Source organism: Brachionichthys hirsutus, chromosome 4, assembly GCF_040956055.1.
Source record: "Brachionichthys hirsutus isolate HB-005 chromosome 4, CSIRO-AGI_Bhir_v1, whole genome shotgun sequence".
Taxonomy (NCBI): domain Eukaryota; kingdom Metazoa; phylum Chordata; class Actinopteri; order Lophiiformes; family Brachionichthyidae; genus Brachionichthys; species Brachionichthys hirsutus.
Genome location: NC_090900.1, coordinates 9,839,472 through 9,855,695, shown reverse-complemented (window position 1 = coordinate 9,855,695; position 16,224 = coordinate 9,839,472). Strand labels below are relative to the sequence as shown.

General features: G+C 41.6%; 1 protein-coding gene across 1 annotated transcript in view; it reads left to right on the top strand.

Annotated features, from left to right (window-relative positions):
* Positions 1-16,224, top strand: part of taok3a (TAO kinase 3a) — a 50,556-nt gene that overhangs the window by 16,907 nt on the left and 17,425 nt on the right. Inside the window, exons 2-10 of the mRNA XM_068738708.1 lie at positions 5,920-6,156; positions 7,893-7,964; positions 8,684-8,785; positions 9,093-9,138; positions 9,558-9,654; positions 10,006-10,119; positions 11,526-11,617; positions 11,754-11,847; positions 13,477-13,558. Coding sequence (XP_068594809.1) covers positions 6,025-6,156; positions 7,893-7,964; positions 8,684-8,785; positions 9,093-9,138; positions 9,558-9,654; positions 10,006-10,119; positions 11,526-11,617; positions 11,754-11,847; positions 13,477-13,558 — 831 coding nt within the window. The 5' untranslated portion in view covers positions 5,920-6,024. The remainder of the gene's footprint in view (positions 1-5,919; positions 6,157-7,892; positions 7,965-8,683; positions 8,786-9,092; positions 9,139-9,557; positions 9,655-10,005; positions 10,120-11,525; positions 11,618-11,753; positions 11,848-13,476; positions 13,559-16,224) is intronic.

Genomic DNA, 16,224 nt, shown 5'->3' with positions numbered 1-16,224 from the left:
TTAGTGTCGGGGTGTGTGTGTGTGTGCTGTTGAGTGTCGTGGGTGTGGGCGTGGGTGTGTTGGTCGCCCGATGGTTGACTCGCTGCGCTCGTCAACCATCGGAAGACAGTTACAAACACGAGTTGACTCGCTGCGCTCGTCAACTCGTGTTTGTGGATCTCTGTGTGTGTGCATTTGTGTTGTTTAGTGTCGGGGTGTGTGTGTGTGCTGTTGAGTGTCGTGTGTGTGGGCGTGAGTGTGTTGGATGCTGAGGGTTGACGAGCTGCGCTCGTCAACTTTGCCGAGGGTTGACGAGCTGCGCTCGTCAACTTTGTCGAGGGTTGACTCGCTACGCTCGTCAACTTGTCTTCTGCGTTGCAAAAGCAATAGCCCCTTACGCCTAGAATAGGCGCTCGGGCCTAATAAAGAATTTTTGCAAAAACAATATAACTTTTTTTCTGAGTATGCGATTTCTACACAAAATACGTTTTTGGAATGGTCTCGACGAGGGCTACGCGTCTGTGGGGGCACACAAACACGAGTTGACGAGCTTCGCTCGTCAACTCGTGTTTGTGTGTGTGTGTGTGTGTCTGTGTGTCTGTGTTGTTTAGTGTCGGGGTGTGTGTGTGTGTGCTGTTGAGTGTCGTGGGTGTGGGCGTGGGTGTGTTGGTCGCCCGATGGTTGACTCGCTGCGCTCGTCAACCATCGGAAGACAGTTACAAACACAGTTGACTCGCTGCGCTCGTCAACTGTGTTTGTCGATGTCTGTGTGTGTGCGTGTGTGTTGTTGAGTGTCAGTGTGTGTGTGTGTGTGCTGTTGAGTGTCGGTGTGTGTGTGCGTGAGTGTGTTGGATGCCGAGGGTTGACGAGCTGCGCTCGTCAACTTTGTCGAGGGTTGACGAGCTGCGCTCGTCAACTTTGTCGAGAGTTGACGAGCTGCGCTCGTCAACTTGTCGTCTTCTGCGTTGCAAAAGCAATAGCCCCTTACGCCTAGAATAGGCGCTCGGGCCTAAAGAATAAAGAATTTTTGCAAAAACAATATAACTTTTTTTCTGAGTGTGCGATTTCTACACAAAATACATTTTCGGATTGGTCTCGACGAGGGCTACGCGTCTGTGGGGGCACACAAACACGAGTTGACGAGCTTCGCTCGTCAACTCGTGTTTGTGTGTGTGTGTGTGTGTCTGCGTGTCTGTGTTGTTTAGTGTCGGGGTGTGTGTGTGTGTGCTGTTGAGTGTCGTTTGTGTGGGCGTGGGTGTGTTGGTCGCCCGATGGTTGACTCGCTGCGCTCGTCAACCATCGGAAGACAGTTACAAACACGAGTTGACTCGCTGCGCTCGTCAACTCGTGTTTGTCGATGTCTGTGTATGTGCGTGTGTGTTGAGTGTCGGTGTGTGTGTGTGTGCTGTTGAGTGTCGGTGTGTGTGTGCGTGAGTGTGTTGGATGCCGAGGGTTGACGAGCTGCGCTCGTCAACTTTGTCGAGAGTTGTCGTCTTCTGCGTTGCAAAAGCAATAGCCCCTTACGCCTAGTATAGGCGCTCGGGCCTAATAATCGACCGAGCTCAATTGACTTCAATGTTAATGAAAATGTCAAAGTGATCCAGAAACCAGAATCTCTTCTTTATCATCACAAAAATCGAATCATCTATTCCTGGTAACATTCCCAACATTTCCTGAAAATGTCTTCCAGATCCCTCCAGAAACTTTTGAGTTATCTTGCTAACAGAAGGACGGACGGACAAACAAACAAACGCTGGCGATTACACAATTTACGCCTCGGCGGAGGTAATTAAATTGAAATTAAAAATCAATATTTCTAAACTCATATGCGTCTACCCAAATTTATCCACATACTGCCCTCTGATGCTTTCTCAAAGCGCAGTTTAGCAGATTTTCCTGTTTTTTGTATTTTTTATTAGAGAGCTGGTGATTAGAGCTTCTGATTTTAATTCCAGTAAGAATTCCCACATTCTGCCTAATTCCGGTTCCTGTCTAAAGCTGGTTGGGAGGCCACTAAGCTCCTAAACCCTCTGGCTGTACATGCACATGTAAGACACTTGGGTATTCCCACTGGCATGATGGATGGCATTAGTATATTCCCTTGCACATTGTATATGACTGTGTGCAAATACACGCACATGCACTCATTCACAACCATCAGCTTAGCTTCCACTTTCAAGGTGTTTTGAAATAATATGGGCAAACCCATAAGATCGAGTGCAACATGCATGATCTGAAAAATAAAATATTTTTCTTACCGAAGCGTTTCAGACAAATGTATGAAAAGAGAATTGAGTTTAAAATAGGGGACAGTTATTGAGAGAATCGACTCACTGTTCAAAGTTTTGTATACCCTTATACCTTTTGGTTATGGTGTTCTTATTCATTGAAATAATTGAGCTAGATGTTATGATGTCCCATTTAAATATTGTTGTAAGTGGTGCAGAGCTGCATACACCAGCCTGATGAACTTGGTCCTGCAACAACATGTTGGTCCATCAATTAGTCATACCATGACTGACGTAGCCTGAGGGTTAGAGGCTGTGCGATGTGCGTTTTTGTGTTTGAGCTCATGCGTTTCATGTATGTGCATCTTGATTTTACGTGTGTATGCTTGCTTATATTCCCCATATACAAGAGAGAAGTAACAGAAACAGGCCTTCATAGCTTGGCTGTATGCAGGTTGCATGTTTGCTTGAAACACAGTTTCAACTAAGATCCTGGGTATCCGTCAACCGCTGTTGAGTGACTCTTGATTCAGTTCTCTCAGTGATGCCAAAATAGGGTGGCTTAGTGGTACAGTGGGTGGCGCTGTAGCCTCAGAGTAACAAAGTTCCAGGTGCCATTCCTTTCTGTGTGGTGTTTGTATGTTCTCCCCGTGTCTGCGTGGGTTCTCTCCGGGTTCTCCGGCTTCCTTCCACCTCCAAAAACATGCAGCTTGTGAGTCTGTGCATTCATGTTTGTTTGCCTTTCATGTGGCCCGACATCCGGGGTGTACCCCAACTCTCACACATAGCCAGCTGGGGTAGCAGACCCGTGACCCACAAGGAAGATAAGAGGCTGAAAACAGAAGATGGATGATACCAAAATAAAAGGCGTGTGTGTGTGCGTGTGTGTGTGTGTGTGTGTGCGTGGTATGTCCTTTTCTTAAAAGTGGATGCAAGCAGCTTTAAGATGTATCACCACCACCGACTGGCAGACATGGCAGGCACAGGTTAAATCAAAAGGAAAAACTGTTCTATGACAGAAGTATAGTTGTGTAAAACATTTTAGTTTCGTTTTATCTTTTTAGAATTTGACTGTTCCAATATTCAAAAACCAGTGCCCTTTCACCAATAATGTATTATTTGATTCGCATTACTTGTGTAGCAAATGTTTTGTCTACCCTCGCAGTCACTTCCACATATCTTTTCTGATTTACTTTTTCAGATGACATTGAGTGTTCACCATATGCCCTGCACATACACACGAATTAATGCACACCTGCACAAGCAAAGTCATGAGTAGTGTGTAGTTGTACACATGTACTGTTCACACACACGCACCAAACGTTTAATCTGTCTAAGCCATTTGCCTAATCAGCTCTTTCAGCACAATACAATCCATAGCTGAACACACACACAGCAAACCGCACAAACATTGGGGTTTGCTGCACTGGCGACAGCTTTACCAACCCGCTATTACAACCTGTTGTTGCCACATTGCATCACTAAAGACTTCTTAACTGTGATGAAAGGAGGAAGAGGAGAGGAGTTGAAAAGAGGGTAAGAGGGAGGTGTGCAGTCTCCAGAGTGATCGCATGTATTCGGTGTTAATTTGTTCCATTTTTATCTTTCTTTGGCGCACCTGCTTTATCCTTCCAGCCTTTGTGCTTTAGGTTATCTTTCAAACCTCCTTCACAAAGATCCAGTTTCTTTGGGTGGGGTGGGGGGGCACATGGGGCAACTCGGACGAGAGACTGACAGCGCTGATGCAACCTGGATGCATGCGCACACAAATCAAATTAACTAACACATGGACATGAAGGTTCCCGATGGAGGTAAACAACACACAGGAAAGCACCCACAAAAGCCTGATGGCAATGGCACCACGTGTTTGTTGAACGGCACATACACTATCTGCTGCAGCCTAACGGGTATTACCGTATTGGCCCGAATATAACACGATGTTTTTTGCATTGAAATTAGGCTGAAAAAGTCGGGTCGTGTTATATTCGGGGTCTAGACGTTATACCCATTCTGAACGCTAGATGGCGCCAGATATCGTTACAACGAATGGTGAACTGAACTACCCAGGCTAAAGCAAACGCTGATCATTATTTTATTGCGATGTTTTTCCTTATTCATATGTTGTGAGATGTGTCTGTGTGGATGTGTGTGTGTGTGTGTGTTTGCGCATGTCCAGCTGGGGTGTGTCCCGCCTGAGCGAGCGAGTGTGTGAGAGAGAAAGAGAGAGAGTGCAACTAGGAGACAGAGATATGCGAGCAATAGGAGGAAACAGAGTTTTGTTTAACAGTGCAAGTAAAATAAAGCAGCTTCAGTGATTCAGCACGTCTGGCCGGCGTCCATCTTGTATTGCTGCGCTTCAGCCTTCGTCCCCAGCATGGTCTGGAAGTTAACCCCGGAGGCGCTGGAGAACAACGATCTCCCCAGTTAGACTTCACTTTGATGGTTCATGCAGTTATTGCAATTTTGTTGTTTTAATCAGTAGATTGGTTTATTTACATTTTAAAAACCAGAAGCCATTCATTTACAAATGTGATTGCACTTTAGTTCACATATTTAAATGTTCAGATATTAAGATGTGAGACAGTTTTTGCACGATTTGAATGTGGCAAAATAACATGCTTTTTCTCTCGAATTTATTGTTATAATCATTTGTTTCAGATGTACTGTAATTATTTTCTGTATAAAAATCGAAATTGGTGTTCAAAAAGTATTTTCTCAAACTTGAGTCTTGAAAAAGAGGGGGTCGTATTATATCCGGGGTCGTGTTATATTCGGGCCAATACGGTAATATTCCACGCTGTGTTTTCATTTGTCTGGCCTGTGTGACAGACATGGAGTTCTTGATTGAGGCTTTCATGCTTCTGAAGGCTCCGCAGTGACCAAAGAATGTAAGGCTGCACACTTGTGTGTGGTGGAAGCCATACTTCTTGATCAAGTCACAACCTTATGGGAGGTCCATGCTTGTTTTGGAGGGAAATCAAATTTCAATGCTGCAGTACAACAGGCTTGGCATGTCTTTGAAAACTCTTGGATGTCTAGTCTCTACTGAGAAACTTTGACTTGACTTAGATTTTTATTTTTAACCGCTTAATTTTATGTCTGGGACTGGTTTTTTTTGGGGGGGGGGGGGGGGGGGCATTTTGACAGCTGACCTGCAGATAATCAGGCATTCAGTTAAAAACCCTGCAAATACCGGCACCGAGCTTTCTTTAACACAAAATGCATGTGCAGAAAAGCCAACTGGAGCAGGGTGTCCTGGATGTGTGCATGCTTAATGGCTTGGCTGTGGTCATGTGATGGAAAGGTTTGGTGTCTTTGTGTCCGTCTGCATGAACAAAAGCAACAACATTGTACACATCGCACTGAGCGGCGGAATGGTGATTCAGTATTGGCTGTCGAGAGTGGTTTATGTGCACAGCCTTGTTTTTGTGAGCATGTGTGACTATGACTTGGATGACCAGCATGACCCCGCCCCCCCCCCCCCCCCTCCCCCGCATCAATCAAATATACATGAATATGGATGTTCTTTAACAGGATTATGAAGTCATGTTAGATCATCCTTGGTGTTCCCAGTTGTGAATGTTTTTAGTTTCCCAATTGAAAATGATCAACATAACTCTCCTCATGACAACCTAAAAAAATCACCTTGTTTAGCGCTGAACAGAGCAATAAAAAGTAATCTGCTCGTTATCTTCACTTCTCGGTTTCCCAGGTCAGGCTGGCCAATGCCGGGCCCATCGTGGACATCTGGCGGCGGTAGCAGTAGTGGTGTCTACGAGAGTGTGGTCCTCAGCTCCTAACTCATGTCCAGTCCATAATGCCGTCGTCCACACGCAAAGGGGTGCTGAAGGACCCTGAGCTGGCCGACCTCTTCTTCAAAAATGACCCCGAGGATGTCTTCTGTGACCTACATGAGATCGGACATGGCAGCTTTGGGGCTGTCTACTTCGTAAGTCCTGATTTTTTTTTTTTTTTTCTTCATAGCTCACAAACAAAAGCTTTACATGACCAAAATACAAGACCCTTCAAGAAGAGCGGTGCCCACTGAGCAAGGCCCTCTCATCCGTTTAGTGCATGATTATCATTGCTGCATTTGAATTATCTATTAGCAAGCTACATATACATTTATCAATTCACTGATTGCTACCCGTTTTGTACATAACTGTGAACTGCTGCATTATGGGCTCTTTGAACGCAATTAAGTGAATACAGATTCCCTCTCGACACTTTCTCAGTAGCCATTCTTATTAATCCCATAATCACCAATTACTCATCAAGCTGATGATTCTAAGCTGCATGGAGGGCCGATTGAAAGCACATCACATCTCCCCCTGTCTCTCCAGATGCAGAGCTGTGGGCAATAAGCCTCCTCCCTCATAAGACAGATGTTTTTTCTCTCTCTGGCCCTCTATCTTTCTCTTTCTCTTTTGCTCACTGGCTCACGCAGCCCAAATACATCAGTTGCCCCAGTGCCCTTGTCCGTCTGGCTAACGGGCTCCAGTGTCGAACTGAATCCTGCCCTGATGCCAGCGCTGTGTTCACTGACACACTTACGCAGCCACATTACAACGGGCACACTCCAAGCTTTAGCTCTTCCACAGAATGACGCAGATTGAGATATACGGTCACTTCCACGTTTAAATACTGGAATGACCTGCTTTAAAAATGTAAGAGGATATACTTACATCTGTATATACCAAATAAAAATATTATGCTGGTTATAACAAAACGAAAACAATTTACAGCATTAACTGTACATGAATATAACAATAATTCAAAAGTATCAACAATAACAAATACACATATACAGTATATCATTTGAAATGCTTTCTTACAGCATTTTCTCTGATGAGTGGTTAATAATATCATCTTTTTTATTTATCTTAAAATAACTGATTAATTTTCTTTCTTGGAGAAAAACATTCAGATAAGGTGAAGAATGTCGTCTTTGAGCAGCGTATGCGTTGCATGTCACATTGATTACTGTTCAATAACCTTATTGCTATTAATTGTTTGGCTCAGACAAGCTTACAGTGAATTTCACAACACAGCAACACAACATAATGATAAAATTTGTCTCGACTCGACATTTACTACAACTAATAGATCTGTGGTAAGTCGTTGAATCAATTTTGATGCTTGTAACATTGATTTTTATTCAGTCCACGTGGATTTGCTGCAGCTAAGTGTTATAATTTTAGTAGATAATAGCATAACAAATCATTTCTGAAAATGTATTTATAATGATAGTCAAAATAAAACTAAGTAACTATTTCCAAAAAACGTGATTAAAACATGACCTTCGCTCATATCACTGTAGGACAAAAATCTGACTGCTCATAGGAAGAGATGGTAAAATATTAGTGAATTAAATACTGGTTTTCTTGTTTTTACTGTCTATGCATACTTTGTCACATAAATGTATGCAGTTGTGTGTTCTCTCATAGTTGATGCATGTGAATGCAAGTGATGAATTCCATTAGAGAGGACATGGGGAATTCCCCTCTAGTTTGCAGGCCCATCAGCCCACGCTTTGAACACATACCCGTTCTTCTGGTGTGACAATTGACCTGAATATATTCCAATATTTCAGCATTACCAACATAATTCTATATGCCGGTAGTTGTTTGTCAATGATTGTTTAACTTGACTTTTAATAAATGTTCTCTCTTTTCTCCTCCACAGGCGCGTAATTCCTACTCGAACGAGGTGGTGGCCATCAAAAAGATGTCCTATAATGGCAAGCAGACGACTGAAGTAAGACTCACACACAGAAAGCTACAGACATACCAAACGTTTAATCCAACACCAGTTGGTTGAAGATACGTATCCTCCTGTTGGAGCAGAAAACAACAAACCTCTTAAACCGCCAAGACGATAAGTCTCGTTAGGAGTCGCCACATCGTCAACGAGCCGATTTGGTCGTAAATCGGCCCATGTTAAATGACCCTTAGTATATTATGCTTTGGAGTAGATGGAGACGACTTTGTCTCTGTGGACATTGTGGGTGAGACCGCGGAATGCTTGCACTGCCAGGAGCTTACCAGGAAACTGTCGTCCACTCTATTCTAGTGAACTCTATTCCCTTGCTTTCCGGTATGTCGTAACCAGTGCAGTCGCACATGATGCCTGTATATATGGCGTCCACACATGTCAACTGGGCAGTGACGGTTTCATCTAAATGTTCTTCCTTGACATTGAATTTTCTGAATTAGCTGATCAGGTGCGACATCAACTTGCTTTTAATGCATTTTGTCAGTATTTCATAGTATATTGGTGAACAGCTGTTTAAATACATTTCTGTTGATGAACAATGTTGACACAGGTATTAAAGCTATTATAGCGGTGTGAGCGTTGACTACAGCGAGCCCAGCTGCAACAATGCAATCAGTGTCACGGCATTTCCTGCTTTAATTGTTTCGTTCACAGGGATTGTAATGTCTAACTTTGTATGTGTCTGTATTTGATTTTGGCAGAAGTGGCAGGACATCATCAAAGAGGTGAAGTTTTTGGGGCAGCTGCGACATCCAAACACAATTGAGTACAAAGGCTGCTACTTGAAGGACAACACTGCCTGGGTCAGTGGATTTTCTTACGTCGTGTTTCGCCCTTACAACATTGTTGGCCCATCTTTTCTGATCTTTTGTCTTGTTGGGTTCTTTTCATGTTAGTATTTCTTTCTTTCAATCTACTTCTGCCTGTATTTTCCCCGTACATACTTTAGTTTTTCTGTATGTGTTTTAAACACTAGCACCTCCATTGCAGACTGATTTTATTTATCAGAGGTGCAGTAAAGGCCACAATCTTTGTTTTCAGGTTGTCCTATAATGGAGCTTACACCATATAAACAATTTGTCATTGTGCTGTAACTGTATTCTATTTTAGTTGGTGATGGAATACTGTCTGGGCTCTGCATCAGATTTGTTAGAAGGTAAGTGTATATTGGTTGTTGTAGTTTTTTTTAAACATAGTTGTGAAACTGTTTTTATGGTCAGTATCAGTGTTTATCTTCTATGAGATTTCTTTGCCTCAGTTCTGCTGTGAACCTTTGCCTCAGTCATAGTCTCTGTTATTGTGCGTGTCCCCAGTAACGCAGATTAGGTGGAGTGCAGCACTATATCATAATCTTTATTACATCTGACTATATGGTCAACGAGGACGTTCTTTGTCCCAAGTACAGCTTGGTTCGGTTCTATTTGACTAATGACTAAGAGTTGCCACGATCTTGATCAGACATGAACTATGTTCTACAACTTTATTATTATGCATTTTTGTGTGTAAAATTGCTCTTAATTATTATATAGTTCAGGTTTTTGAATCTGCTCATTCTGTTGTACAAATTTCTTTCAGTTCATAAGAAACCACTCCAAGAGATGGAAATTGCTGCCATTACCCATGGTGCCTTGCTAGGGCTGGCTTACCTACATTCCCATAATATGATTCATAGGTGAGTCAGTCTGTTTCCCCACTCCAAGCATTTCCCAACTGACTTTAGAAAAATATAATAATGTGAGTTGAGCAATGCTCATGTTCCCCATGATCACAGCGTTAACTAATTAAGCTGTAAAACCTCGTCCTATTTTTTCCCAATCAAATATGATAAGAGACAGTGGTGCAATATAAATCATTTTGATTGTTCTGTGTAATCAGATGACAGAAAGCCTGTGACAATGAACGTATATGTAGCTACACCATACATATGACCAGCTTGTCAGAATCGAAGCATAATGGATCCTTGTAACCAGTGTGATTTCTCTTGGCTGCTGGGCCTGCATGTTCTCGTCATCGGCTCACCCAGAGATGTGAAAGCTGGTAATATCCTGCTGACTGAACTGGGCCAAGTCAAATTGGCTGACTTTGGATCTGCCTCGATTGCCTCACCTGCCAACTCCTTTGTGGGAACACCTTATTGGTCAGTATACCACGACAGGCCATAGACAAATGATGAGACCAAAGAAAGGTGACGAACAGAAGCTCATGTTGTGAGGTATTTTTATTTAGGGTCCTTTGCATAATAAATACAGATTATTTTCATGCAATTGTACTGTTTGCAATTATTAAATTTTCAGTCCAGAGCTCATGATTACAAATGGGATTTTTTCATTTGCATGCAAATCTAAGTGTATGACTAGTGTCATTCATATATGAACCATAGTGTAAAAATGTGTGTATAAAAAAAAGTGCAGAGTTACTTGTATTTTGAAATCACAACAGACATCTAAGATAAAAATAAAACATAGTTCCAATACATTTTCAAATTCATGAGAAAATAATTAGAAATGGTAAGAGTTCCGTTATCAGTGCATGAAGACATGAAATGACCAGGCTTGTTGCGGTTACCTGTTTCACGATTATCATACCATGAACATTCGCTTAGTACCGTTAAAGAAGCCTGTCAGACAAGGCAAAGTGAGACAGCAGAGACAAAGACAGAGGGAAGCGAGACACTGCTTTTTAAAAACAAATGTGCACGTAATGTGTCACTAAAGTAGGAAACACTTCCCTTTCTTGATGAACATCACCATATATGTCCAATTCATGACATTAATCCTGATAAAGACAGTATTCAACGAATAACGTTTAAATGAGTTAGTTCATTTTTCACTGACGGAAACTACAGAGAGAAAGTCAGCCTCAGTTAAACACAGAAGCGTGTTTCTCTGTAGGCTGCTCTGTGTTGTCAGACACTGGTACATTATGAGTCTGTAAGTGGAAAACAGCTGGTTTATATTTGTATGCATTACTTCCCCCTCAAAAGATGTCATTTTAGGTTCAGGTTAAAAAATCTCAGACATTCCATCTAAATCTTGATCATAAAATGTTCTACCACGATAATTTTCCTTTTCCCCCTCAGCAACATCCATGTTGTCTGTCAACTCCTTTACAATTGTGACAACACTTTTCTTCAATCGTTAACTTTAATCTTCAGTCCACCCTCCCTGTCCACCAGATTCTATGATGTTTCTCCATTTGGGCTCTTTGGTAATACCATATGTTAACATTTTGTGTAAAAAGATGGCTGTTTGACAGCTTGATCAGGCCAATATTGTTATATATTCCTTATCTGGAAAAGAACTTTGGGTATCCAATGCATACCTATCAGGTACCATTAACATAACTAATGTACCGGTAATGTCCTCTGTTGTCACACTCTACATTTACAGAATTATGCATATATTCCAAATACTGAGCTTCTATCACAGCATAGCAGTCTTTAAGAGCTTTGAGAGGTTTAGCAGATTATAACATTATCATGGATTCCCCCCTCATACTTAACTCCATGTGTGCTCATTTTCATATGCATGTCTCTGTCCTCAGGATGGCCCCAGAAGTGATCCTAGCCATGGATGAGGGTCAATATGAGGGAAAGGTGGACATCTGGTCCCTGGGCATCACCTGTATTGAGCTGGGTGAGAATGAATCTGACTTTGAGATGTTGAATCTGCCTCATTAAAGAAGAACCTTTGTGGCAATTATCAACAGTTTAACTCTCATCCATTAATGACTGACTCTCCCATTTCTCATGTGTTTTTTTTTTTTTTTTAGCTGAGCGTAAACCTCCCTTGTTCAACATGAATGCCATGAGTGCCTTATATCACATCGCACAGAACGACTCCCCCACACTGCAATCCAATGAGTGGTGAGTTTAAAACGTTTCCCAAGTTCCACCATTCAGTTGTTTTTCATTCTCATATTTAATCCTCTCAATTTTAAAAGTATTTCTTGTAGAATACAAACAATGCAGTATCTAGTATGCGGTTCATCACACCAACACACTAGAAAATGACAAAAGGAAATGGGGAATTAGCCCAACAAACGGTCCACAAGCCCTGGAGTACTACCAGTCGGCTGTAAACGTTAAAGCACAAGTCACTCCCAGCTCAGCCAGGGTAAGACATCCCTGTGCTAATCCGCTTGACCCTGTGACAGGCCTTGTGTTAAGTTGATCATGTAATTACCTGTAGAAGTTCAAATACTATGTAAATACCCCTAGCATTCCTGCTGGGTTAAAGTTATATATATCAAAACAAAAGCACTGTAATTAGTCTACGGTAGTATTATTGTAGTTCACAATCACAATTTTCCACTGAGGTTTCTTTTCACAGACTTTGTGCTGCATATTTACAGCTAATTCTCACACACAGCATTAACACCTTTGTTTAGTTAATGCTAACAGTTGTGTATCATCTTGTTCGTTATTGATTTCTGATTTTATACATCATCTCTGTGTTTTACATATTTTTTTTATTGATGAAATAAAAACCCTTGCTTCTGTTTTTCATTTGTTTGGTTATTCATAACACCGTAGACTTTCCTTGCTGTATGGTAATTTACAAAAGATCATTTCATTTGAAGATATTTGGGTGAGCTAGAGCATGAATTGTAGGACTCTCATATTTTGAGTATTTCATGTTGTATATTTTCAAAGATCTAATACATTTACACACAACCACAAACAAAATAAAAATAAACTATTCCTCTGTTGCTCTTTCCTGCTGTAGCTGCTTCTCATACTTTGTATCTGAAGTGTTACACTCAGGAGAACTGAACTGATCAAATATTAACCCTATGTGTGATGTTCTCCATATAATTTACCTATATAAACGTATATCCGTATGTGCCATATCAATGTTTGCTTCTTTTCATATGATGCATGAAGCTGCATCTTCTCCACAGCTGAGGGAAGAAGAATGAGTATTGTTCTCTATGCGTGTCAGACCTGCCTGAAGGCACCAGTGGCCTTCCTGCATCTTCCATCCAAGATCTCACTTTTTACAGTGTGACAGAGAGCATGTATTAAGGGCTCTGACATAGGGTTTGTCTTCAGAAACTTGAAGCAAGAACCTGCCTCCTATAAATGTGCATGGAGAATAGCTGTTATAAATGTAATGCTGTAGCATCATACTTAGTTGAGCAATTGTGCAGGGCACGGTACAACTGGCATCTTTAAATGAACTAGCCTTCACAGCAACCAAAGCATGTGGTGTGTTGTGTATTTTTAGATCAGTCAGTGGCACGGTGTTCCACAGCTCCAGTGGCCTGTATTCTAATAGCCCCACGTGCTTCCATAATGTGTGTATAGTTTATATATGGATCGCACCAAGAGATTACATAGGGTTGTTCTGTTTTAAGGGCTCATTCATCACTTGTGACGATCATTGACAGTAGGTGGGTGTGGCTCTGTCATCAGAATAACTGATATTTTTGCTTAAATTAATTGTGCAGGAGGAGAATCATTCACTTTTATCTCATCGCCCTATTTACCAAGGTCTGACCCCTTCCGGAGCTTTGTCGACTACTGCCTACTGAAAATTCCTCAGGACAGACCCTCGTCAGGGGAGCTGCTCAGAGTGAGTGGGCTTCCTTTGTATTCCCTCCAGCTATGACCTCACTTCCTGTCTCAGTCAGTCCCTGAGCCATGTGGATGAGTCATTGCAACACACCCACAGCTCCCTAATACACAAGCATCCCTTCTTCAAGCACCTCGCTGAGAACAGCTGATCTCATTCTCTGTACTTCACTTTGTTGTGACTCCACTTCCGCTGCCATGCCGTGTCCTCACCGCTCGCTTTCTTTGGACCCATCACTTGTTATAAAGAATACAGCGAAATACAGCCGCTTTTCCACCTTGCGGGTCAGGAGTGTTGCTGGGGCCTATCCCAACTGGCTATGGGCGAGAGGCGTAGTACACCCCGAATGTATCGCCACACAGAGACAGACAAGGGGAGAACATATGCACAGATTTGAATCCGGCACCTTCTTGCTGTGAGGCGACAGCGCTACCCATTACACCACCGTGACACCCTACATTTTGTAGCCATCCTGCCAAATAATAAATCAAATCAAACCCATTGAATTAACACAGCATTAACATGTGTGTATGTTTATTGTGTTTTCCTGTACATGGGAAGTTGAGCTTTTTGTTTGTGTGACCAACGGGTAATCCTATTGGCCCACTAAGAGTTTTATGTTCTTGGAGATCACACTCAACACTTTGTGAGTGCAAGCAGGATTTTTCACACCTGACTCACCTTTGGGAGGATGAAAGGGAAGATGCGAGTTTAGTTAGCAGTTTAACAAGGGGTTCTGGAATGCGGTCTGGATTTGATCAGTGTTTAGAGTGGAATATACTCCTCCCAACAACTCTGACCCAAATCCTGGCTGGAAACCCCTTTAAGAGGGATAAGTACCAAACAGACTTTGGGCCTATGTTGAAGAGGCTGATTTATCGTGAAAGGCTTGGGGGTGGGCTGTTGGCTTATGATTACTGAATACCCCGCTTTCTCTTCTCAGACACATAAAATTACATTTAGTGTATACACATACACGTACACATTCGCATGCAGGACCATGGCCCTCCAAGCTCTTTAAAGGGGAAATCAGGTCACTAATCTGGGGGCCTTGAGCTGTCACTGTTCTGGCTTCAGGTTAAACACATAGCTTCCCTGTATATCCTTATCCCAGAGTAATAGCCATTATTTATATGCGTAATTAAATTATAACCTCAGTGACACCCCCCCCACCCTCCCACTGTTCAACCCAAAAATACTCTTGAACAGTTAAAAATAATTCCAGGTGGTTTGGTCTCGGATGTGGTGAAAGATTAATTCACAATTGTTAGCACATTTTTGTCGAGTACCTTCTTGTCAGTCAGATGACATGATTGATGCTATCTGAAGGATCGTTATCTCGAGATGGCGCCTGTAGCCAGCAATCTGCTCAATGCATGTCACAAAAACAGATGGGAACAGCTAGCCTGCACTGTTCAAAGATGAAACGATTTAAAATAATTAATTCCATAATTACACTGTAGAGCTTGTTTTATTTGATTCATATAATCTAATAATTAGTGAGTTTCAGGTGTTGGTAGGTGAAAGGACTAGCTCTTCTCCCTTGTTTGTTGTCTTTCTGCGAAGCAGCTTCATATATATTGGACAGATGTAACCATATGCAAGAGTAGTATCTCCATTAAAAAATGTACTATAAAGAAATAAAAATGTTGACTTGCTCCTTTATGGCATCAGGCATGTCAGGCCTTTTCACTGGGGATTGTTACTAATGTTGCTGTAATTCCAGGACACGGATTAATTCAAAGGCCAAAATGTATTCAACATCACAAATAGCTGATAGCTGGTGGACTAAAGCTCTGAAAATGGGTTAGTTAGGAGACGGTTTACATACAGTAACAGGCAACACACATCATGGGCCAAATGGAGCCGAGGCGGCCAACCACTCAATCTGTTCAAAAATAGGACAAAGCAACGTCATCTCTATTTTCACAGTGTGATGTCATTCTTCTGTTTCCTGGTTTTCCCAGTACAAGAGCGTCTTTCATGTGTAGAGAGAGTGAGTTCAGAAAATAACTAAGAATTTATTCATTTAATACAGTATCTATATTTAAATTGTTTTTTATAAATTTGAGCTATATAGCCACAGACTATTTCATACATGAGAGTGACTCAGAGGAGGCATAGATATGTGGTTGTGTGTGTGTGTGTGTGTGTGTGTGTGTGTGGTGGAGATTCATTTTTATTTTTGTCTTTATTTATACAGTTCGTTCATTGAAAGGGCATAAATAAAACAAAATACTCATACACACATCTTTGTTACCTCATTGTTTAGTTCATGAGCCCAAGCCACGCTCTCTGACCTGCTGGTTATGTGACCCTAAACAAGTTATTACAAAAACATTACATAATGCCGGACCTCCATCAAATTACACAAATGTTGGTCTTCATGGTTGAACTAATGATCATAATTTGGTTTTGGTTTTATCATTAGCTTAGTGTACAAATCTAAACTGTGGTTAAATAAAATACATTTTAATGCAGACTGTGTAGTTTTACATTTGTAGGATTTCACTTTATTGCTCTAAGGCAACATATTACTCATTGGTTGCTTGTGTTTCTTGATATTATTTAATTGAAGCTGTCACTAATTTATCATCAAGGCAAACTGTTTGATTTCAGTGCAATGAAAAGGATTAAAAGTGTTTATGAAAATAGGTTTTTACGGA